Genomic DNA, 23,045 nt, shown 5'->3' with positions numbered 1-23,045 from the left:
CATTCAGGTCAAGGCTCGGTCCTTAGCCTTTTCCCTAGTTCAGTGGTTCTCTAACTTGAGCTTGCATAAGAATCCTCTCATTCAGTGAAACACACAAAGCTGGGCCTACACCAGAGTTGCTGATTCAGTAGGTTGGCCTGATGCATACACTGAAAATATGCATCTTTAACGAGTCCACAGGTGATGTTGCATATCTAGGGACCACAACTGGAGAACCACTGTCCAAGTTCATTCCCTGCCCATCCCAAGCTGGGTTCTCCTGCCCTGTCTCTTGAACAGGGCCTTCTGCTAGGCTCTCATTCCCTCACATCATTACAGGTTCCAGGAGCAGTGGGACCCAGCTTTCCAGGTGGGAGCATGGAATGGGAATAAGAAGTGTGGATTCTAGGGTGAGATTGCCTGGTTTTAAATCACAGCCCTACCACTTGCCATTGGGGTTTTCCTGCCGATGTTTTACAGTCTTTAAGTTTTGAAAGTCGTTGACCTAATCCCCTCTCCTTACCAAGCAGTTATGTGACTCGCCCAGCATATCACAGCTAATCATTGGCAAAGACAGGACCGGAACTGCCCAGTTCTAGAGCAGCCAGTGGGCAGCAAACATGGTTTATAAAAAGCCAGTTAGTAAATATTTTAGGCTTTCAGGCCATATGGTCTCTGTTGCAACTACTCAGCTGCTGTAATGTGAAAGCAGCCATAGACAGTACATAAACAAATTAGTAAAACTGTATTTACAAAAACAGGCTGCATTGGATGGGCTTTAGCCTTTAGGCAGTAGTTTGCCAACCCCTGGAACAGACGGGTATGTGTACCACTGCTTCATACATACATTGCGACTAGGAGCCCTTGTCTTGCCTGGATGCCCCAGTATTTAGCTAAGGAACACAGGGAAACACAAACTTTGCCCGGGTACCAGTGTTCAATTACGTGCACTATAGGAGCAATAGTAAGTGATCCCCTAGTGCCCTGGAAAAAAAGTTTAATGCCCCCTTTCTAGTGCTCACAAGGAAGAGAGAGTGGGATCCACTGGTAGAAGTAGCATTGTCCACACAGATGATTTTAATATGGAAAACAGTCCCTTTTCATTAGACATTAATGCTCCAATTATGACAAAACAGAAAAGAGACTAGACAGGATACAGGTTAGTCTCAATAGAAATATAGTATATATAATGGGGTAAGTAGGGGCTTTATAAGAGAGAAATGGGAGGTAGATGGACTGTCTTTTAAATGCCATGGGGTATCCTTCTCAAACTCTTGCAAAAAATTGCATAGGGGCTTCCCTGGTGGCGCAGTGGTTGAGAGTCCGCCTGCTGACGCAGGGGACACGGGTTCGTGCCCCGGTCCGGGAAGATCCCACATGCCGCGGAGTGGCTGGGCCCGTGAGCCATGGCCGCTGAGCCTGCGCGTCCGGAGCCTGTGCTCCACAGCGGGAGAGGCCACAACAGGGAGAGGCCCGCGTACCATAAAAAAAAAAAAAAAAAAAATGCAGAGGAAGGAACACTCCCAAACTCATTCTACAAGGCCACCATCACCCTGATACCAAAAGCAGATAAAGATACTACAAAAAAAGAAAATTACAGACCAGTATCACTGATGAATATAGATGCAAAAATCCTCAACAAAATACAAGTAAACAGAATCCAACAACACATTAAAAGGATCATACACCATGATCAAGTGGGATTTGTCACAGGGATGCAAAGATTCTTCAATATATGCAAATCAATCAATGTGATATAGCACATTAACAAATTGAAGAAGAAAAAAACATATGATCATCTCAATAGATGTGGAAAAAGCTTTTGACAAAATTCAACACCCATTTATGATAAAAAAACTCTCCAGGAGGTGGGCATTGAGGGAACCTACCTCAACATAATAAAGGCCATATAGGAAAAACCCACAACAAACATCATTCTCAATGGTGAAAAACTGAAAGCATTTCCTCTAAGATCAGGAAGAAGACAAGGATGTCCACTCTCGCCACTATTATTCAACATAGTTTTGGAAGTCCTAGCCACATCAATCAGAGAAGAAAAAGAAATTAAAGGAATCTAAATTGGAAAAGAAGAAGTAAAACTGTCACTTTTTGCAGATGACATGATACTATACATAGAGAATCCCAAAGATGCCACCAGAAAACTACTAGAGCTAATCAATGAATTTGGTAAAGCTGCAGGATATAAAACTAATGCACAGAAATCTCTTGCATTCCTATACACTAACAACAATTAAGGAAACAGTCCCATTCACTGTTGCAACAAAAAGAATAAAATACCTAGGAATAAACCTACCTAAGGAGGCAAAAGACCTGTATGCAGAAAACTATAAGACACTGATGAAAGAAATCAAAGACGATACAAACAGATGGAGAGATATACCGTGTTCTTGGATTGGGATAATCAATATTGTGAAAATGACTATACTACCCAAAGCAATCTACAGATTCAGGACAATCACTATCAAATTACCAATGGCATTTTTTATAGAACTAGAACAAAAAATCTTAAAATTTGTATGGAGGCACAAAAGACCCCAAATAGCCAAAGCAATCTTGAGAAAGAAAAAAGGAGCTGGAGAAATCAGACTCCCTGACTTGAGACTACACTACAAAGCTACAGTAATCAAGACAATATGGTACTGGCACAAAAACAGGAATACAGATCAATGGAACAGGATAGAAAGCTCAGAGATAAACCCACACACCTATGGTCAACTAATCTATGACAAAGGAGGCAAGGGTATACAATGCAGGAAAGACAGTCTCTTCAATAAGTGGTGCTGGGAAAACTGGACAGCTACATGTTAAAGAATGAAATTAGAACACTTCCTACCACCATACAAAAATAAACTCAAAATGGATTAAAGACCTAAATGTAAGACTGGACACTATAAAACTCTTAGAGGAAAACATAGGAAGAACACTCTTTGACATAAATCACAGCACGATCTTTTTTGACCGACCTCCTAGAGTAGTGAAAATAAAAATAAACAGATGGGACCTAATGAAACTTAAAAGCTTTTGCACAGCAAAGGAAACTATAAGCAAGGGGAAAAGACAACCCTCAGAATGGGAGAAAATATTTGCAAACGAATCAATGGACAAAGGACTAATCTCCAAAGTATATAAACAGCTCATGCAGCTCAATATTAAAAAAACAAACAACACAATCCAAAAATGGGCAGAAGACCTAAATAGACATTTCTCCAAAGAAGACATACAGATGGGCAAGACGCACATGAAAAGCTGCTCAACACCACTAATTATTAGAGAAATGCAAATCAAAACTACAATGAGGTACCACATCACACCAGTTAGAATGGCCATCATCAAAAAATCTACAAACAGTAAATGCTGGAGAGGGTGTGGAGAAAAGGGAACCCTCTTGCACTGTTGGTGGGAATGTAAGTTGATACAGCCACTATGGAGAACAGTATGGAGGTTCCTTAAAAAACTACAAATAGAATTACCATATGACCTAGCAATCCCACTCCTGGGCATATACCCAGAGAAAACCATAATTCAAGAAGAGTCATGTACCACAATATTCACTGCAGCACTGTTTACAATAGCCAGGACATGGAAGCAACCTAAGTGTCCATCGACAGACAAAGGGATAAAGAAGATGTGATACATATACACAATGGAATACTACTCAGCCATAGAAAGGAGTGAAATTGGGTCATTTGCAGAGACGGGGACGGACCTAGAGCCTGTCATACAGAGTGAAGTAAGTCAGAAAGGGAAAAACAAATATCGTATATTAACGCATATATGTGGAATCTAGAAAATGGTACAGATGAACCAGTTTGCAAGGCAGAAATAGTGACACAGATGTAGAGAATGAATATATGGACACCAAGGGGGGAAAGCAGGGGGTTGGGGGTGGGATGAGTTGGGAGATTAGGGTTGACATATATTCACTAATATGTATAAAATAGATAACTAATAAGAACCTGCTGTACAGCACAGGGAACTCCACTTCACTTTGCTGTACAGTAGAAACTAGCACAACATGGTAAAACAACTATACCCCAATTTAAAAAATAACTAACTAAATAAATAAATCTGATGGGGGGAAATTGCATTATTTCTAGTTCATACTGAAATGCCCGTTCAGTAGCTTGTCATGGTACAAAGAGGGGAGGCCAGGACAGTCTTGAAGTTTCATAGAATTAATGTGACCCTGAACTTGAGCTTGAAACCTGATGGAAAATGCTGAATTAAGAGCACTTACTTGAAGAAAAGCTTCCAACTGGGGCAACGTGGGGTAAAGCATATCTTCTCAATAGGAACAGGGCAGTGAGATTAAAGCTAGATTCTAGAACTAGCAAAACTCTTCCAGGAAATGGAAGTAATAAGTAAGGTGAGGTTGATGAGGTCACCATAGGTTAGGCTTGGGCAGTCATCTAATGGGGGTGGAGGTGGGTCATTGTCAGACCAAACCATTTATTTTTTCTGTTGATTAATTTTCAAGGAAGTTTCTAGAACAAGAGGCAATGGGAGGCTTGCTCAGTTATTTCCGGCTTTGGGTCCCTGAGTGGAAATGACAGAGAATATCTTTGCTGGAGTAACAAACTTGCCCTGAAAACAGGAGGTAGTGATAAAGTTGGGAGAAACTGTGAAAAGAAAGAGTAGTGAGTCCTGAATACTCTAGGAGCTCGTTGCTACCCTGGGTAGGTCTCTTATGTCTTATAGCCTCAAATTTCTCATCTGTAAGATGGGGATAATAATTTCAACCTCAGAGTGCTTCAAGTACCAAATAAGATGAATGTGAAAGTATACTGTAAATCATAAAAGACCAAGCAAACACAAGCTAAGATAATAATAGCTAATAATTACCGATCACTGCCTATGAGCCAGGCAGTGTGCTAACAAGTGTGCTTTCCATGCCCTGTTTCAAGGGCATGATGGTCAGCTGGATAATGTCCCCCCAAAGATGTTCATGTCCTCATCCCAAGAACTTATGAATCGTACCTTATGTGGCAAAAGGAACTTGACATATATGACTAAGAATCCTGAGATGGGGAGGTTATCCTGGATTATCCAGTCAGGCTCTAAGTGTCATCACACAGGTCCTCTTAAGAGGGAGGCAGGACATCAGAGTGAACAGTAGGAGATGTGACAACAGAAGCAAGAGGTCGGAGTGATACAAGGAAGGGGCCATGAGCCAGGGAATATGGTAGCCTCTACAAGCCGCAAAAGACAAGGAAATGAATTCTCCTCTTGAGGCCGCTAGAAGAAACACAGTCCCGTGAACCCATTTTAGACTTCTGACCTCCAGACTGTATGAGAATAAGTTTACGTTGCTTTAAACCACAGAAGGTGTGGTAATCTGTTACAGCAGCCTTAGACAACTAAGGCAGGTGTCATTTCTGGAGTCCAGCTTGTGTGGATTTAAGTCCTGGGACCACCACTTGCTTCATCCATGACATGGAGGTGATAGAAAGGTGCCTGCCTCATCGGGTGGTTATAGAAATGAGATGACAAGTAGGACCCTCAGCCCAGTGCCTGCCTGGCATAAAATAAGCTCGCGGTTAATGTTGGCAATTATTAGTACCATCTCGTTTAATCACCAGGAAAGCTCTGTGAGATCAATGCTGCTCTCTGCCCCGTGTTACAGAGGAGGAAGCCTAATAAGATTATGAAAACTTACTCATGGTTGCACGGGCCGTAAGTGGCAGAGGCAGGATCTAAACCGGGTCGTTGCCTTTGAGGCCATGCTCACCCACTCTGCTCTTCTGCATCAGGGTCATGACAGTGACATCTCCATCAGATGCCGGCTGCTTAGGCTGGGACACAAGAACCAGATAGAGCAGAGTGCTCCCTGCATGGGCAAAAGCCACCAAGACTGGAAATCGAATAAATCTGTGTCTATTAGGGAAAAAGAAACTGTAGCTGCCATGGAGATCAGCATCTAAGAGGTTAGCAACCCTCTGACGTCCCTGGGCCGGGCAGCCCCACACGGCAAATCATGAAGGTCTGAATACTGTGTTTAGTCACTTTGGTTCGGGAATAATTGCTATTATCGTAAATGTTTTATAGCCCTCATTACGGCTTACGTTTAAATATCAGTGTAGTCATACATTAATAAGTCACCGCTGCCGGACGACTGCCGGATGCAGTTAGAATCCAAGCCCGGCATATAACTGCACTGTATATTCAGCTGAATTAGGGCTGGCTGTGAACTCAGCCTGATGTTGAGTTGCTGGGTATGTTTGGAAGGAAGCCTCTTTTCTGCAAAGGCTTCTTGCTCTTTGCTTTTGAGAGATAAGGGGGACACTCAGATTTTTGTTTAGTAGTGAGTCAACGACCCTAACTAGGTATCCCCCAGGTGTGGAGCCTAGAACTCTGGGATGGATAGAAGCAGAAATGAAGGCATTGTTTCTGCCCTGGAGGCATTCCTAATCCGCTGGAGAGGGGGTGGGATGGCGAACATAGCCCTCGCTCCTCGGAAACTCCCTACCAAGGCAGGAGAGCCCGGACCGATGGGAAGGACAGATTCTTCCGCCCTGTCTGATGACATGCTCTGAACACTTCCTGGGTGGATGGAGATAGGATGGATTCACACACACACACACGCACACACACACACACACACACACATACACACTCATAGAAAAGATAAGCCACGTGAAACAAAATAGCTACGTAGGTTCAACTTCATAAAATGTCAAGTGTCTGAATCGGTGTATTAGTAAAGTTCCAGAGTGGGCAGAAGCAGGCAGTGTAAATTCGGTTCCTTCCTCTTTATCATACTCTATGCCTCAAATAATGCCAGACGCAAGGTAGGTGCAGAGGAAATACGGGGCGGAGGAAGGAAAAATTATTAGGTTCTGTGCCTGTGTAAATAGATTTCCTCCTGGCCTTTTTGGCCAAAGGCCTTGAAGAATAGCATGGGGTGAGGGGTATGTGGTCCCTGGAATCCTGCTGCGACTAGTGTCCCCAGGGGAGAAAGCATCTGTGCAGGGCCCCTTGGGTGGGGTGGGGTGTGTACGGGGGCCCCTGTGTGCCAGACACACCTCTGTTTATATTCCCTTGGGGGTTGGGGTTGTGTCAGGGGAACAGGAATGACCAGGACAGGACTAGATTCTCTCCACCAACATCAGTTAAACGGTAGCCTCAATGACTGAGCACATACTGTCTGCTCAGCCTTTTACCAGCCTGGGAGGTAGGTACCATTGCCTGCCTCCTTCTGCCGATGAAGAAGCTGTGGTTAAGAGATGTTGATCATTGGCCCGAGACCACACAACTAGGGTATATAAGACTCCATCTGAACCATGTATGGACCAGGCCTTGGGACTGTAGTAATGCATAAGATAGAAAATGTTAGAGGGCGTTTTAAGAGGAAGATAACGTGTTTACCGAGAGCCAGGGGCAAAAGAAGTCTGTTTTAACCAGTGAAGGCTTCCAAAGAAAGACTCCTTCCTGGGCCAGTGGGACCCCGTGGGAGGGTAAGAGGAGGGGATGGGTGAGAAGAGGGTATCTGATGTGGCCTTGGGGGAGCACAGGAGCAAGTGGCCGTCACGAAGGAGCGTACCATGGGCTCTATCCCACTCCTGCTCTTTGGGATGCAAAGTGAGGCAGGTGTGGGTCAGAGAGCTGAGAACTAGGTCCAGTCTTGCCGCGAACGGTTGCCTCTGTCTGCATAGTCACTGAAATAACCGACCCAGACAGGCCCTTCGGCTACATAACATTTCCACCTCTGCACATGGTTTCCTTGGCTGCCATGCTTTCCCTGGGCTCCCATGATAGGTCCTTCTAGAAGGGTAAGCCCAGGGCCGTACTTACCTACAGCCTGATTTCATTCTGGTCCATTTATGGGGCTCATATCCGTCTCTTCCCTTTTCCCTGTACAAAGATACCAGTCAGTGTCAATGCTGCACTGGAGGAGCCCCCATCCATGGTCATCGGGAGGCACAAGCAAGCAGAGACTGAATCCTGGTGCTCACAGAGCTCACAGACTCACTTCAGACAAGATGTGCTTAAAGAGCCAGAAGATGGCTGGAAAATACTCACAAAATAACCTATCCACATAGCATCCTGCATGAGGCAGTATGTATAATGGGCAGAGCAAGGAGTTTGGAGCAAGCGAGTACTGGGTTCAAATCCCATGTCCACAGCTTAATAGCTGTGAGTCCTTGGAAAAGTAGGTTTACTTCTCTGAAGCTCAGCTTCCTCATCTATAACACAAGAATAAAGCCTCCCCTGTAGGGTTGTGTGCAACTAAGCAAGATGTTTTGTATCTGTTTCCTTCTCTCTAAAATGAGGACAAGAATATGTAACTGGTGTTGTAGTTGTGGGAATCAGCGACGTTGTAACAAAGCACTCAGAACACAGTAGGATTTCAGGAGGCAAGCTTATGGCTCCAAGTAGGTAAGTGAGTACTGAGAGGGCAGCAGAGGAAAGGAGGAATCCACTTGGAAAAGGAATCAGGGATTCTCTTATCATCTGGAGACTTGTCTCCGGCTACTGCACCAACTGACCCATGGCTGTTGATTGATGGTCCCTCTTGCAGTCACATCCATCCCTTCCCCACCTTCCATAAGCATCCTGGTACCTGCCACACTGCTGCCCTGTTGACCTGTTTCTCCTCTCTCTCCGCAGCACTCTCAATAACAACAACATTAGCCGCATCCTGGTCACCAGCTTCAACCACATGCCGAAGATTCGAACCTTGTGAGTAAAGGTCCCCTGCTTCCTCCCCCACCTGCTCCCCACCTTATGCAGCTTCAGAGCATCACTCTCAGCTGCTTGTAAAACCTCACCCTTGGTTCCTACATCCACACACCTCCTCCCTCTGCTACTGACTAAGGTGTGTTGGTGAGCGAGGGCAGACTTGGGGAAGGGTCACAGAGCCATCCATGGTTCTGAACCACCATCCTGCTTCAGGCCAACTCAATTCTCTTCACCCCGGGAATCTTCCTGGACTGGGGAAATCTTCTTTGTGTTTTCCACCTGGATGGAAAAGTTTATGAGTGTTACATCGTCACAGAACTTTTAGAACAGGGATGTGATGATTCATCATTTGTTTAGTTCATGTCCTGTACCACTGGCAGTTCTATCCTGCTGCCAAAGGCTACAGTTGCTTTCCGCTCTGGGAACGGTAGAGGAGGGGGAGTCTTAGCTACCCCTTCACCCCAGCCTCCCACCCGCCACACACCACACTTCGCTGCTCCCTGGATGATATTCTGGTGTCAGAATGCAGTAACTCCATTCTTTATCTTTAATGTGTTGGGTGGGCTCAAGCCTTCCAGAATGTGTACTCAGAAAGCAAATCTCCCCATGGCGCCCCATACCGAGAGCAGGTCTAGTGCCTTTGTTACCTGGGAAGTTCTCCTCTCTCAGCCAGAAATCCTTTTTCAGTTCCTCTGCAAATGTACTCTGCTGGCCTTTCCAAAGAGGTTCATACTTGATGTTTTTCTTGTGTTGGTGGAGCCCCAATGGAGTTTATATCACAGCAGTAGGGGAGAGTCAGCCCCCAAGAGTAAAGTGCCTGGCACATAGTAGACAATAAATGGTATTTAGAGTTATATTATTATTATCATCATCGTACTATTTATCCAGAAATCTGGATTAAAAATACCAAGCAACTGAGCAACATTGCATCCAAGCAGATGTGAAAATCCTTAGAGCAGTGGTTCCCAAAGTGGGGGTCCCTAGACCAGTAGTGTCAGCATCACCTGGAACTTGTTGAAAAGCAAAATTGCAGGTCCCACCTCAGACCCATGGAATCAGAATCTCTGGGGTGGACCCAGCCATCTGTTTCTAACAAGCCCTCCAGGAGATCTCAATACTTATAAGGTTTGAGACCCCTGCATTAGTGAGAAGGTGACCTTATCTCAGGTGAGAATGAAGCAAAGGTCAATGAAGCAATGGATGAGGAGATGATACAGAGAACCCTTAGAAGGACACAGAGCTGGAAGTCAGACAGACCTGAGGTTAAATACGAGCTCCGCCACGTACTCTGGGCAAGTTGCTTCATCTCTCTGTTCTTCATAGATAGTGAATTCATAAGCGCTTGCCTCAAAGTTATGGTGGGAGTGACATGTACTAACAGGTAAAGTGCCTGGTCATGGTGTCCACACAGCAAATACTAGTTATTATATAGAAGGAGGACCCAAGCTCAGCTTCCATCATTGTGCCCATTTCTTCCTCTGGTTCCTCCTGGGGTAGCAGAATTCAGCCGAGAAAATCTATCTTCTTCCTTTCCTTTTAAAAGAGGGTGGTGGGACTTCCCAGGCAGTCCAGGGGTTAAAACTCCACACTCCCAATGCAGGGGGCACGGGTTCGATCCCAGGTCGGGGAACTAAGATCCCACATCCTACATGCTGCATAGTGCGGCCTAGGTAGACAGATAGATAGATGGATTGATGAAAGGGAATGGTGCAGGAGAAATCACTGGGTCCTCAGGGTGCTGGGCCCGCATCTCCCCAGGCGAGTGGGTTGAATAGAAGAAGTACGGCTCTCACCTGCGCAACCGGTAGTCCAGCTCCTGTGGGCTGCTGCTTTGTGATTTCTACCTCCCCTCCTGTTATTTTCAGTTGAAAAGCATCAATAAGAGAGCAGGGAGGGGTCCACGGGAGGCAGGGAAGGTGATGAGGTCTGGACCTTTGTTGGGTTGTTGTAAGGGTGGGGGAAGAGGGTAGGAGAGTTTTTTCTCCTTGTTTCTGCTGTCATCCTTCCCTGTGGTCCTGAACACTCATCTGACGAGTTCAGATCAATCCATCAATCTCGTCTGTTCTCTTTGCTCCCTGCCTGCTGCCGTCTTCTCTTTAGTTTAATTTCAGAGATGGCTCTGTAGAGAACTCCCCAGAGACTTGAGCTGACTAATCCCCCTTCACTGTAATTAAAGTGCGGTGGTGAGGGGGGAGCGCTGGTGGTGGAGAAAGGGGGGAAGAGGAGAGAGGAAGGAAGTCGTAAATGGGATTTCTAAAGGAAAGCTTTTATATTGAATTCAGAAAGCCACATTTTATAGAAAATGAACGCTGACCCTCTCTAAAAGGATTTGCTGGAAATTTAATTTAGCATCTGTGGCTAAAAGGCACCTTTTACAAATTGGCATTTGTATTCATTCACCTTATCTTCTGTAAAAGTGGTTTCGCCAACATGAAATATGGTGTTTCTGTCTGCAAAGACCACAGAACAACGGACAGGAACCACCCAGCCGCCTTGATGCTTTGGTGGCTAAGAAATGACAGCCTTGTACAGGCAGGGCCATGGGTTGGGAAGAGCCTGAGGTCTGGAGCTAGTCTCCTCACAGTGAGAATAATAAGAGCAAACATTTCTTCGGTAGTTTACGGGGTCCTAGGCCTTGTGCTTAGCATCTTCCGTGAATCATTTCAATCCTCACAACGGCCCAAGCAAGGAGGCACCATTAATATCCCCGTTTGATAGATGGTAACACTGAGGCCCAGGATTAGATTGCTGCCCAAGGTCAAAGTCGAAAAGCACAGAGCCTATGTCAGGTTCTGGCACTATGACATCAGAACCTGAGCTTGTTCCGTTCAGTAGGAACAAAAGCAGAAGAGCATCAGGTGAGCTGAGGAAGGGGAGACCGGAGCTTCCACATGGCTGAAAGGCCACTGGAGGCCACCCTCCCTGTGTCATTGCCATCACAAAAGTTATTGAAAGTAATTAAGATAATGTCTCTTCTCACTCAAGAAAACTAGAAATACTCCTGGCAGTGTCTGGGCTCAAGTTTCAAGATCATCAAGATCCTTTTTCTTTTGACATTCGTATTTGGGATGACATTGCTCAATTTGATCTACGGAACATGATGTAAAAGGCAGCTTGAAAGACTCTGCCCAGCTCGACTCTCCAGCCTTTCTGCTGCGTAAAATTCCAAGAGGGGGAGATCTGAGCCTGTCCACTGTCCTGGGCTTTTGACAAGAGCCTTCACATGGATTCAAAAGCAGTTTGGGTCACCTCTTTTCGATGGTCGTACTTACAAGAGGAGAAATTCCTACAGAAGTGGACAAAGGGATAAGGGCCATCTGTAGCAAGGTTAAAAAAGGAGGTAGCTTGGGCTTCCCTGGTGGCGCAGTGGTTGAGAGTCCGCCTGCCAATGCAGGGGACACGGGTTCCTGCCCCGGTCCGGGAGGATCCCACATGCCGCGGAGCGACTGGGCCCGTGAGCCGTGGCCGCTGAGCCTGCGTGTCCGGAGCCTGTGCTCCGCAAAGGAAAAAAAAAAAAAGGAGGTAGCTTGGGGTTGGCCAGTGGGGATTAAGGAACAACCAACATAATATAAACTTCCAAAAGGGAAACTGCTGACATTTTGATTATCCCAGAAATTAATCAGCTCAGTAAGGATCTGACTTACCTAAACCTCATTTTTGTTGTTCCATTGGTCTCTTACCTCTGATTGGAACTGATGGGAATTTGTTTGCATTGATCCGCCTTGTTTCCTTAGCTTCCATGCCTCAGTGCCAGAGAGGGCAACTGCCTTTCCTAATAAAAGCCAAGCTCATTAAAAGGCACACAAAAAATTCTGGCACCTCGACCTGGGCATGCCACTGCAGCCTACCTCTGCTCTGCCTTGTCACTAAGAACTGACCCACTGTCACTTTTTTCTTAGACAGCCTTAATACCTGGTGGTGTATTCCTGGCCGCGCAATCATCTCTCTCTCCCTCTTTCTCCCTCTCTCTCTCTCTCTCTCTCAGCAGCTCACTGATGGGTCAGGAGACAGATCATTTTCCCTCATGCAGCAATTTCCCAAAATGTCCCGATGCAGAAAAGGAATTCCCTCCTCCCCTTCATACTCTTTGGGAAAGAGTAACCAGCTCCAAGTCCAACACCAGGCCCCCCTCCATCCTTGGCACAAAGTGGTCATCTTTGTTGAATACACAGAGGTCTTGCCTTCCTTCTTAGAAATGAGGTCCTTCCCTCCAGGTTAGGATTTTGCCTTCCCTGCCCCTGCCCACCTGTCGTACCTCTTCCTGGAGTGCCAGACTAAGAGGGAGCCAGGCTTGTTTCCACAGCATCGGGGCCTGAGCTTTGATGTTCAGAGGCGAGCATTGCTTGGGGCCCATTATAGGCTCAGTATCTTGGTCCTGGGGGTATATGTAGTTGTCTTTGACTTTTAAGTATTGGCTCTGAAATACAAAAAGAAAATTATAACATCCAAATTAATCATGTTTCAACAAAATCGTAAAAAATCTTTTCAAATATTTTTCAGCGGAAAAAAATGACATTCTAGGTGGGATATGGGTTCGTTTAGTCAGTCTGATGTTATGGGATCTGGGACCCCCACCCTGAGTCTGCCAAGGTCCCTGGTGGCCCTGGCCTGCCCGAGGTTTGCACCCGTGCAGGACCAGGGAGACTCTGCTGGCAGGCAGCGCAGATGAGCTACACTTGGCCAATGTTTAGCAATGTTGACCTTACGCTAAGTGGAGTGTGGTCAAGAGCCCTTCAGCTGTCTCCATTTCAGACATGGATGTAGGCTGAGCCACTGCTTCGGTCTGCTACTCAGTATTAACTGGCATGACACAGAGTACTTGAAAGTCCCAAGATATTGCTGGCTGATGAGCAGATGCAGGATGGGGCAGTTGAAATTTGCATCAGAAAGCCAAGTGTATGATAAGCTGTCGTGACTAAAACTCACCTACCGCCACTGCTAATGATCTAAGTTTGTAGGGACTGTGGAAGTTGGAAACCCCTGATGCAGAAACTTTGGGGAAGAACCTTTAGGATCCTCTGGGTATCCTTAGGTTGCCCTCCAGACAGTGGAAAGGAAATTCAACTTAAGCAGATGAGGCTCCCCTCAGACGTGGAACCTGAAGATTCCTCTCAGGAATCTTATTCACTCCAGGGTGAGAAGCTGAGCTGGAACCACAGCTACTAGAGGGAGAAAGCCCAGGAGTCCTGAAGATGGATCAAAAGCCTTTTCAGAGGCACCGAACCAGTCAGAATAGCAAATACACCAGGTGGACTTGAACTTGGGAAGGCTATGAAGGGCACTCTGGAGAAAGTGCTGTGGATTACAAGAGTCTGTAAACACCTTATTTAAATAGGAGGGTGAAGAGAAGGTGCATCCTTCAGAAAGTACCCTTCTCTCTGTTCCCTGCTTACGCTAGCTAGTACACACAGCGGTATTGGTTTTAGGCTCACCAGCATGACACACAGGGGGTCCATTAAAGGGACCCTTAGAGAGAAAACGAAGGAAGAAGAGAAAAGACAACAGCAGATCTCTGCCACAGTTCACCACAGACTGGAGCGTGGAGATTAAGAAGCTGTTGTAAAGCATCTGTAACCAGGGCTAGCTAAAGTACGGAAAGCTACACCTGAGTCACGCTTTTGGAAGTTTGACCTGAATCAGGATCATCGCTGTAATAATGTCACCCTCCCTCTGCTATGTGTTGAGCCTTTCCTGAGTGGGAAAGAAAAGGGTGGAATTACTATTAAAAAATGGGAATTGCTCAGAAGCCTGGAGGCCTCCCTTGGATGTGGCCGGCACGAGAAGATGACTGTCATTTGTGGCTGGGCAATCACAGGGTTGAGGCTCCTGTGGTGATTCCGTGGTGCAGAGGACAGTGCTCCCCTGGGCTCCCAAGGACTGTCACACTGGGCAAAGGGCACGGAGGTTCAGCCCACTCTATTCAGACAGTGGCACCCTCCCCACTTCCTGCTGTGACGGCATCTTCCCTCTGTCCCTCCCTCTCCCAGGCGCCTCCACTCCAACCACCTGTACTGCGACTGTCACCTGGCCTGGCTCTCAGATTGGCTGCGACAGCGGCGGACCATCGGCCAGTTCACTCTCTGCATGGCTCCTGTGCACCTGAGGGGCTTCAACGTGGCGGACGTGCAGAAGAAGGAGTACGTGTGCCCAGGTAAGGTGACCCCACCACTCCCCTCCCCTCCTGTCCTGTGACTCGCCCACCTGTGAGCTCTCCTTAACATCACCTGGGCCTTGAACACACACCCCAGAGCTCGGTGTGGAGCCTCGCAGGTTGCCCCAGCATTCACCAGTCACTTAAAGAACTCTAAGGTGCCTCCGTGTGTTCCAGAAAAGAGGCTCTTGCCATCTGATAAAGGAAAATGCTCAAGGAGCTCATGAATCACTTCCTGTTAAGCCTCAGAGTCCATTAGGTACTTTAGCATTGGCCAAACCCGTTCCTATCGCCCATTTGCTCCTAGAAATTGAGAGTCAGGCTAATAGAGGCTGTGAGGTCAGCCTGCTTGGCTGGAAATCTTAGCTCTGTCCCTTAATGGTGTGTGACTTTGGTAAGTTACTGCATGTCTGCAAAATAGAAAAAATCGTAGTCCATAACTCCAGGGATGGGTGGGAGGATTCAATGAAATAATGCATATAAAGCACTTAGCATAATACACAGCACTTGGTAAGAGCTAATGAGTGGAGCTTAATTATTATAGTTTAGTGGGCCCACAAAATGCTGAGCAAACACGAGAGTTTGATCTGTGGGTAATCGAACTGTAATAGAAGTACAGGTGCCCATGTAGTGCTGAAAACAGAGCTGTGCTTGCACATGACTGAAGGCAGCTCATCTCTCCAGGATGGGAGGTGGCTGAGTGACCTCAGAAAAGTTTCCCAGAGGATGTCGCCTTTGCCTTGGGTCCTAAATGTTGTTTGCTTGTTTGTTTTTACTTTTCATTGACATTGCCCAATCCCATCCATTCTTCCCTTTTCTGGTGGCAAGGAAGTAAGCTGATCTCTTGATTTCCTCAAAAAAAAAAAAAAAGAGTATTCAGTTGAGGAGTTCCCCGAAGATGCATTCCTGAGATCCAGGAACTCAGTCCTGGAATTGGGAACCAGTGGCTTCTAAAGGCTGCTCTGCTGCTTTCTCCTGTCATGTTCCAACTTTATCAAGTCATTTAATACCCAAAAACATTTTAACATGTCTCAGAGCAGTACCTCAACAATTTGCTATAGACGCCCACTTAGAAATCACTTTCCATCAAACACATAATAAAACCGTTTATCACACAGACACCCAACTCAAATATAGTGACTGTAATTACAGTAATTATTAGGAAAAGGGTACAATATCGGCATAAGTGCCAGTGAAAGAAATAATTATAGAGTGCAGGAGTCATCCAAAAGCTATTGAGAAAAACTAATTAGGGAGGAGGTTAAAACACATTATTATGGGTGGGTACAAAGTTTAAAGCTGCACACCGACACGAATGCCAACACGAAGGTGCTTCGTCACGAAAGCACCTTCCCATCAAGGGAGTGCCGAGACATTGCTTACCCAGCAGCAGTCAGGACTCAAAACCCAGGGCCGGGAGGCTGATCCTCCTGGGTCCTGGAAATGTTACTGCCCCAGGTCTCCCTCCTCTGAAAAAGCTGGATCTCACAGGTGGGTTAATAGTTACACAGGTGACTATGACCTTTATCATATCCCCTGTTTATAGCTATCAAAGCCCATTGCTAGTGATGGACTGTAACTTCTTCATACGAGGCCAGGTGTCTTTTAAGGACACGAGAATTTAATCCACAGACTGCAGACATGAATATGCTGTTAATCTCCACCCTCTCACTAATAGTATGAATTTAGGGGAGTGACGTATTAGGGCCCCTATGCGTGGGGGAATTTTTTAGATGCTTTTCCCAGGCTCTCAAGGCTTCAAAATAGGATGCTGTGCAGGGCAACGTTCTGAAAAGTCAGTCAGATACAACGGCAGGGAGAACTGGTGAATTGAACATCTGTAACGAATGAACAACCGCCCTCATTAGTGGGGTTCAGGAGGAGCACCCTCTCCCAAAAGTACTACGTCTTTCATGATTTGTTCAAGGTAGGTGGTGAGGCTGTGATAAAAGGATGCCAGAGGAAGCAGCGGGGAGCAAGACAGCCTGTGCACGCACAGGAGGTCAAAGAGATGGGCTATTTTCATGTACCGACCAACCCCCCTACCGTGAGATGCAGCCCACTTCTGAGGGTGCAGGGCCTGCCCCACGGCAGAGCCCAGCGAGGCATCTGAATGAGGCGGTTTGGGACAGACCTGATGGCCCTTGTTTAAAGGTGCAAAACCACTAGGCTCCCTGCTCATCCAAGCTATTCCTCCCATAACCCGCAGGAGGAGGACTTCAGTCAGGAAAGGAGGAGCATGGACATCTCTTAGAAAATAGAAGTCGTCTGCTCAGGGGAAAGAAAGGCATGGGGCAGCAATTAAACCATCCCTATGCGTATCCATCACCAGTGGCCCCTGTTGAGGCAGCCTTAGAAAAACCTCCCTGCGCCCCTACACGGTATCGAAAAATTCACCCAACGCATGACTCCAGAGACAGGAAAGAGCTTTATCTCTCTCAGCCTGTGCGGGCCCTGCCTGCCCAAGTCCCTGATATCTGCCTTTGAATCAAATCTGGCTGTCTGGAGCCCAGCCTCTTCTCCCCAGAAGTCCGGCCTACTGGTTCCTTATCACCGCAGCTAACCCAGAAGTTTGCTGGCGGCGCACTCTGGCAAAATTCATCCCCTCTGTCAACGGTCCCCTTCAATCGAGGGCATTTGTTTTCCTCTCCTGGGGAGACAGCTGGGCATTTTTCACAAGGGTGGGAGACTCTTATTTTATTTATTATTAACAGTTTTCTATGATATGCAACAGGACTGCTTGGTTTCCTTTAGCTCTTGCTGAAAGGATTTCTCTGTTAATTTTCCTTGTTTTAAGGGGAAGTTAGGGCCCTAGGACTAGAAGGGTCCCTCAGTGGACTTTATGAGTTCATACAGCAGATTGGAGAAAAGGTTCTGCTTTGGCCATGATTAGGCTCACGTGAGTTGCAAGTTGAATTTTTTTTCCATCCTTAGCTAAAGGGCTTATTTTGGAGTTTAAACTCTAGGATTTGTCTTCCATGTGTCAATTTTCTGATCCCTTAATCTGAGAAAGTTTCTACCAGTTACAATTTGTAACTCAAGGGTAGTAGCTAAATATTTGGCCTCTTGAGTCAATTATCTCTTTCCTCTGAATATCTTTGAACCCATTAGTTGGTCCACCCATTTCACATGTATCTGTCCTTTGCCTTTGAATGTGAGATATATTTTCATGAAGATTAATCTTGTCTTCTAGTAATAAGGGGCCATGTCTCACATTTTTTTCCGGTGCCCCAATACCTAGAATAGTGCTGGATCCTAAGAGCCTCTCAACAAACTCTTCCTCAATTATTATTAAAAATGAAATAGGTGTATCTCCTTGGAAACAAGAAACTTTCCCCTTCTACTTCTTTTTTTTTTTTTTAATTTGAGACTAGTTACTAGGTATAAAGTTAATTAAGGTGAGCCATGACTAGCCACCCATTTCCTTAGGAGGTTTTAATTAAAACACCATAATTGGACATTGAAGGAATGAGATTATTAGGTTTATTTAGGCATTCTCCAAATTATCATGCCTGTGGTATTTAAATCACGTTCATTTATATTCTCATCATAATTGCTCAAGTCCCATTGTCACTGCAGTCTGTTGTTGGCTTTTGAAAGACCAGAGGCCAACAGGGAGGCTTAATTTGAATACTGGAATTAATTTATTTCCACGCACTCACGAGGCCAGTTGATTTTCCAACTCTCCACACTCTACTGGGTGAAGTCCTCTTTAAAGACAGAAAGAAACAACGGCTCTAATGCAAGAGTGTCCAGCCATCTCCAGGGTAGCTGACACAATACGTGTCTCACCCCTGAGCCTCCTTTCCTGCTTCCTGAGCTTCCAAGGCTTTGATGGTTTTCCACTTCATGGCAATAGAGAGGCATGGTGGGTGTCTTTCTGGCAGAGGAGATGGTAGAAGAGCCCTTCTATTATGGGAATAATAATAATGGATCTACGACAGGGGTTTTATGGGATCAAGTGAGGGGATATATACAAAGCACGCAATGCAGTGCATAGGAAACATCCTATAAACGTTAGCTACTATTATGAGAATCATGGTCATTATTAGATTGGCCACAACTGTGTCCACGGGCAGGTACACTCCTCTCTCAGGGCTTCTGCTTCCCCCACCATCTCCATGGCCCTCTCTGGGTCTGGAGCTCGGTGACCTCTGCCCCACTCATCTGGGCAGACAAGTTAGAGCCTTTGGCTTTCAGGGTGATGATCGTTCCCATTTGCCAATGAGTAGAAGAACAGAGATGGGGTCAGAGCTGGGCAGTCATCATATCCCCGGTCACCTCTCCATCTTTCTTCTTTCTCAGACCCGGAGGGAGAATTGTGCAGTCAGCAGAGGGAGGATAATTGGTACAATGTCCATGCCGGTGACCACAGGCACTTGCCCTGTGAGAGGTCTAGCTGGGAACACGTTCCTGCCCTCTCGCTCGTTGACAGCCCCCTGGGCTGGGAAGCAGCTCCCTTGATGACCAGTAAGAGCGGGAAGGGCCAGCACCTCCGTTCCCCCCAAGCTCTGCTCTGCCCTCCCTCCAGACATCAGGCCACAGTCCAGGGAATCTTAGGAGACATCTGAAGGGAGGCCGGGCATCTCAGCTACCTCCTTATTAGGCACAGAGGTGGCTTTGGCTCCAGATTGAAATTCCAGAGCTGCAGTGATTAAGGAAAGGTGAGATGGGCCCCCAGAAGAGAGACAGGTACTCAGCCCACATCCCCATCTCCCTGCTCTGATCAGGACATCCCTCCACCCCAGGGCAGTAGCATTTTAGCACTGGGAATGGAAGAGTTCTGAGAGCAGAGAACCTGGGCACTTATTTTATTTATTTATTTATTTTTTTGTGGTACGTGGGCCTCTCACTGTTGTGGCCTCTCCCCGTTGCGGAGCACAGGCTCCAGACGCACAGGCTCAGCGGCCATGGCTCACGGGCCCAGCCGCTTCATGGCATGTGGGATCTTCCCGGACCGGGGCACGAACCCGTGTCCCCTGCATCAGCAGGCGGACTCTCAACCACTGCACCACCAGGGAAGCCCCTGGGCACTTATTTTAAAATGAAGAAAGGAAGAACAAGCCCACATGCACTCCTAAGTTTATAAGAGAACGTCTTAGAAAGTACATGAGAGGGGGTCTGCTTGCTGGTTCATCAATGCGCTTGCTGTGCCAGGGAGAAGAGGCAGTGGTACCAGCCGGCAGGCTCCCTCGAGGACCATGAGGATTCCTAGCCCCCCTGAGAACGCATTATACAACAGGGACACACACGTGCATGCAGGTAGGCACACACCTAGAGAGACCCTTTCCATCAAGGAGACGTAGAGACTCCTTCTACCCCCATATAAAAACCTGCTCGCGTTCCTCTCTTCTTCCTAGCTCGTAGTCATAGAATTTTCTGGGTAGAAAGGTAGGTGTTTCCTCGCTTTGTCCCCCTTGGAAATCTGCTGTCTCCTGCGTCACTCTCTTTAGCCTCAATGTGTGTGGACAGGAAAGGCTGGGAGGGATGGATTTGCTGACAGAGGTCGACAGAGGACCTAGGACGCCTGACCTGTGCAGGTGAGCTAGGCTCAGAGAGGGCCTCAGGGGACTGGACAGATGGCCTTTGCTGTGATAGAAAGACCTGAGCTTCAGTCACGAGAGTCCTGTCCACCCATTTCCACTCCGTTTCCCCACTCTGAGGCTGATGCTATGGACTAGTGCCCAGGGCACTCAGAACTCAGGGCGCCTCCCCTCAAGGTCCTTCCAGAAGAATCGTTCACCTCCGTAGCTTGGTGGCATTCAGTCCCCATGTCTCTAAGGCTTCTGGGGCAATTTCATTCATGTATTCATCCTCTCACTCACCCAAGGTGTGTTTATTGAGTGTTTTGTGCCAGGCCCTCTTTTAGGCACTGAGGATATAATAGTGAATAAGACAGAAAAGGTCACTGACCTTGTAGAACTTATATGCTAGTCTCACTCTGTCCAGAGACAGAAAGCAAAGGGGAAGGACTCCCACCACACAGGACTCAGAGACCCAGAGGGAAATAGGCTTGGTTCCTCCAGCATTGATTAAGGGGGAATGTTGCCAGGGAAAGCAAACTCGTCTTTCAACCCCGGCTTAAACCTGAAGTGTTTTGTTTCAACCAGAGAGTAGCATCCTTGCCACGTGTGAATACCTAGCTGGGGAGCTGCCAGCCCGGGATGCTGACAGAGACTATAATTACCGTTGTTTCTCTCTGCGTGATAAAAGGTGTCGTTAGTGACCTGGTTAAGGAAGCTTTTCAAATCCTATTTGGCCTTGACAACATCCTTTGCAATGTAGCACACCCTTTCTTCCAAATCAGAGCCACCCTGTGAAAGACACAGCTCGTTCCCAGAGGGACTCAAGGCTGCAGCCTGGGTCTGGTTGAAACAGAATTCATTTCAGCACAGAAGTCAGAAGGGGTACCTTTGAAGAAACTCCACTTCAGAACTTTCTGTGGCCCATGTGAGCCCTAAAACATAATGCCTTTCTTCCGCTCTTTTCTGACACACCCCATTAAGTAATATTTTGACAGATCAAAAGAGGGATGGCCTTCTGATGCCCTGTGCCTCAGTGGATGGAAAGACAAGTGCTCAGGCTCAGGGCTGATGGAGCCCCGATGCTTCCCATCCAGGAAGGTGCGGGATGTGGCGTGTCTCCCTGGCTGGTCAGGCACCGGAGCCCCTTGATATTCAGGGCCAGGCATGGCAGTTTTCTTTGGGGAGCACCATCTACACTTCAAAAGCCCTGACGCCTGCAGTCCTGGCGCTCCCAGCCTCCTTGGGAGGATGCAGGTGAGGGGACGCGAGCCCTGCCCACTGTAGATCCTCTTTGCCACCTGCAAAGAGATGCAGCAGAGGAGGGAAAGCTTTTAGGTGTCTTCTGATCCTTCTGTTTCCACTTTTCTGAAGAACAGCAGTCGATCTCTAGACCCAGAAAGGACTTCAGAAGTCACGCAGTCCAAACTTCACCAAGATGGCAGCAGTAAAACTCGGGGGCGGGGGTACTGTGACTTGCCTGAGGTCTTGTAGACAATTCATGGCAGAGCCAGACCCATTATTAATAATAACAACAACAGGACTTCCCTGGTGGTCCAGTGGTTAAGGCTCCACGCTTCCACCACAGGGGGCGAGGGTTCGATCCCTGGTCTGGGAAGTTCTGTGTTCCGCATGGTGCAGCCCAAAAATAATGATAATAATAATAACAACAAAAACAATAACAAATAACACGACTAAGCGCTAACTCTTTGCCAATGCCCCTTCTAAATATTGATATTTTACATGCATTAATTTCCTTTGCCTTAGCAATAAAGCCATGCTATGAAGTAAGTATTGTCGTTTTCCCCATTTTACAGGTAGGGAAAACTGAGGCATGGGGACATAAGGATGATAAGATAGAACCAGGGTTCAAATTGAGCCAGTGGGACTCCAGAGCCCACACTCTTGGCCACAACAGTCTCATTCCTGATCTGAGGTTTTTACAGGCTGGCTCTCTGGGGTTGTCATTTTCTCAGAAATGTAAAGACTTGCCCAGTTTGGAACAAAGCCAGCACCACCTCTCTCTCAGAGAATGTCCCACTTGGGGATTTTAATGTAAGTTGTCATCTCTCTGGCATTTTCCATGGTCTCTGTTAGATCCACTAGTGTGACACTGGAGAGTTTGAAGTCCTTGTACCCTAGACAAGAATATTTGCTCGAATGTTCCACTCAAGAGGATGTTTTTAAATTGTGTGTGTGTGTGTGTGTGAAAGCGAGGCCAAGGGAAGTAAGAATCTTTGGCCACTGGGTTGCACTTTCTGGCAAAGTAAATGTTCCAAATTAAGCCATAGGCATCGATTTGAGTCTTGCAGAAGGACCACCCCCAAGTATAGGGACTGTTGAACGTGGAGAGGGGAGCCTCTGCTGTAAGGCTCACTCACTGTCCAAACGGGGACTTGCCCCAGGCCCGGTCAGTCCTCTGATTCTACCACTGTAGCTAGACTCGCTCTGGCTTCCCAGCCTCAGCCTCTCCAGGGGCCAAACCAAAATCATCTTTGCCTACAGATATTTTCCATGCTTCACACTTAATCTCTCTCCAAGAGTCCCCAGCCAGACGGTCCATGTCTGAGCAGTGAGGATGTTTGCAGAGTTAGTCTGAGTTTGGTCTCAGCCCATGGCCCTTTGCTCAGGGAGGTGGATCTGGAAAGACACTGAAATCATCCCTGCTAGCTGGATCCCCAGGAATGGGATAA

At 46.9% G+C, this 23,045-nt stretch overlaps 1 protein-coding gene across 1 annotated transcript in view; it reads left to right on the top strand.

Annotated features, from left to right (window-relative positions):
• Positions 1 to 23,045, top strand: part of SLIT3 (slit guidance ligand 3) — a 598,723-nt gene that overhangs the window by 449,742 nt on the left and 125,936 nt on the right. Inside the window, exons 7-8 of the mRNA XM_082650871.1 lie at positions 8,608 to 8,679; positions 14,667 to 14,830. Coding sequence (XP_082506997.1) covers positions 8,608 to 8,679; positions 14,667 to 14,830 — 236 coding nt within the window. The remainder of the gene's footprint in view (positions 1 to 8,607; positions 8,680 to 14,666; positions 14,831 to 23,045) is intronic.

Source organism: Grampus griseus (genome assembly GCF_964374135.1).
Source record: "Grampus griseus genome assembly, chromosome: 3".
Lineage (NCBI taxonomy): Eukaryota > Metazoa > Chordata > Mammalia > Artiodactyla > Delphinidae > Grampus > Grampus griseus.
This window is presented reverse-complemented; position numbering and strand designations above follow the sequence as displayed.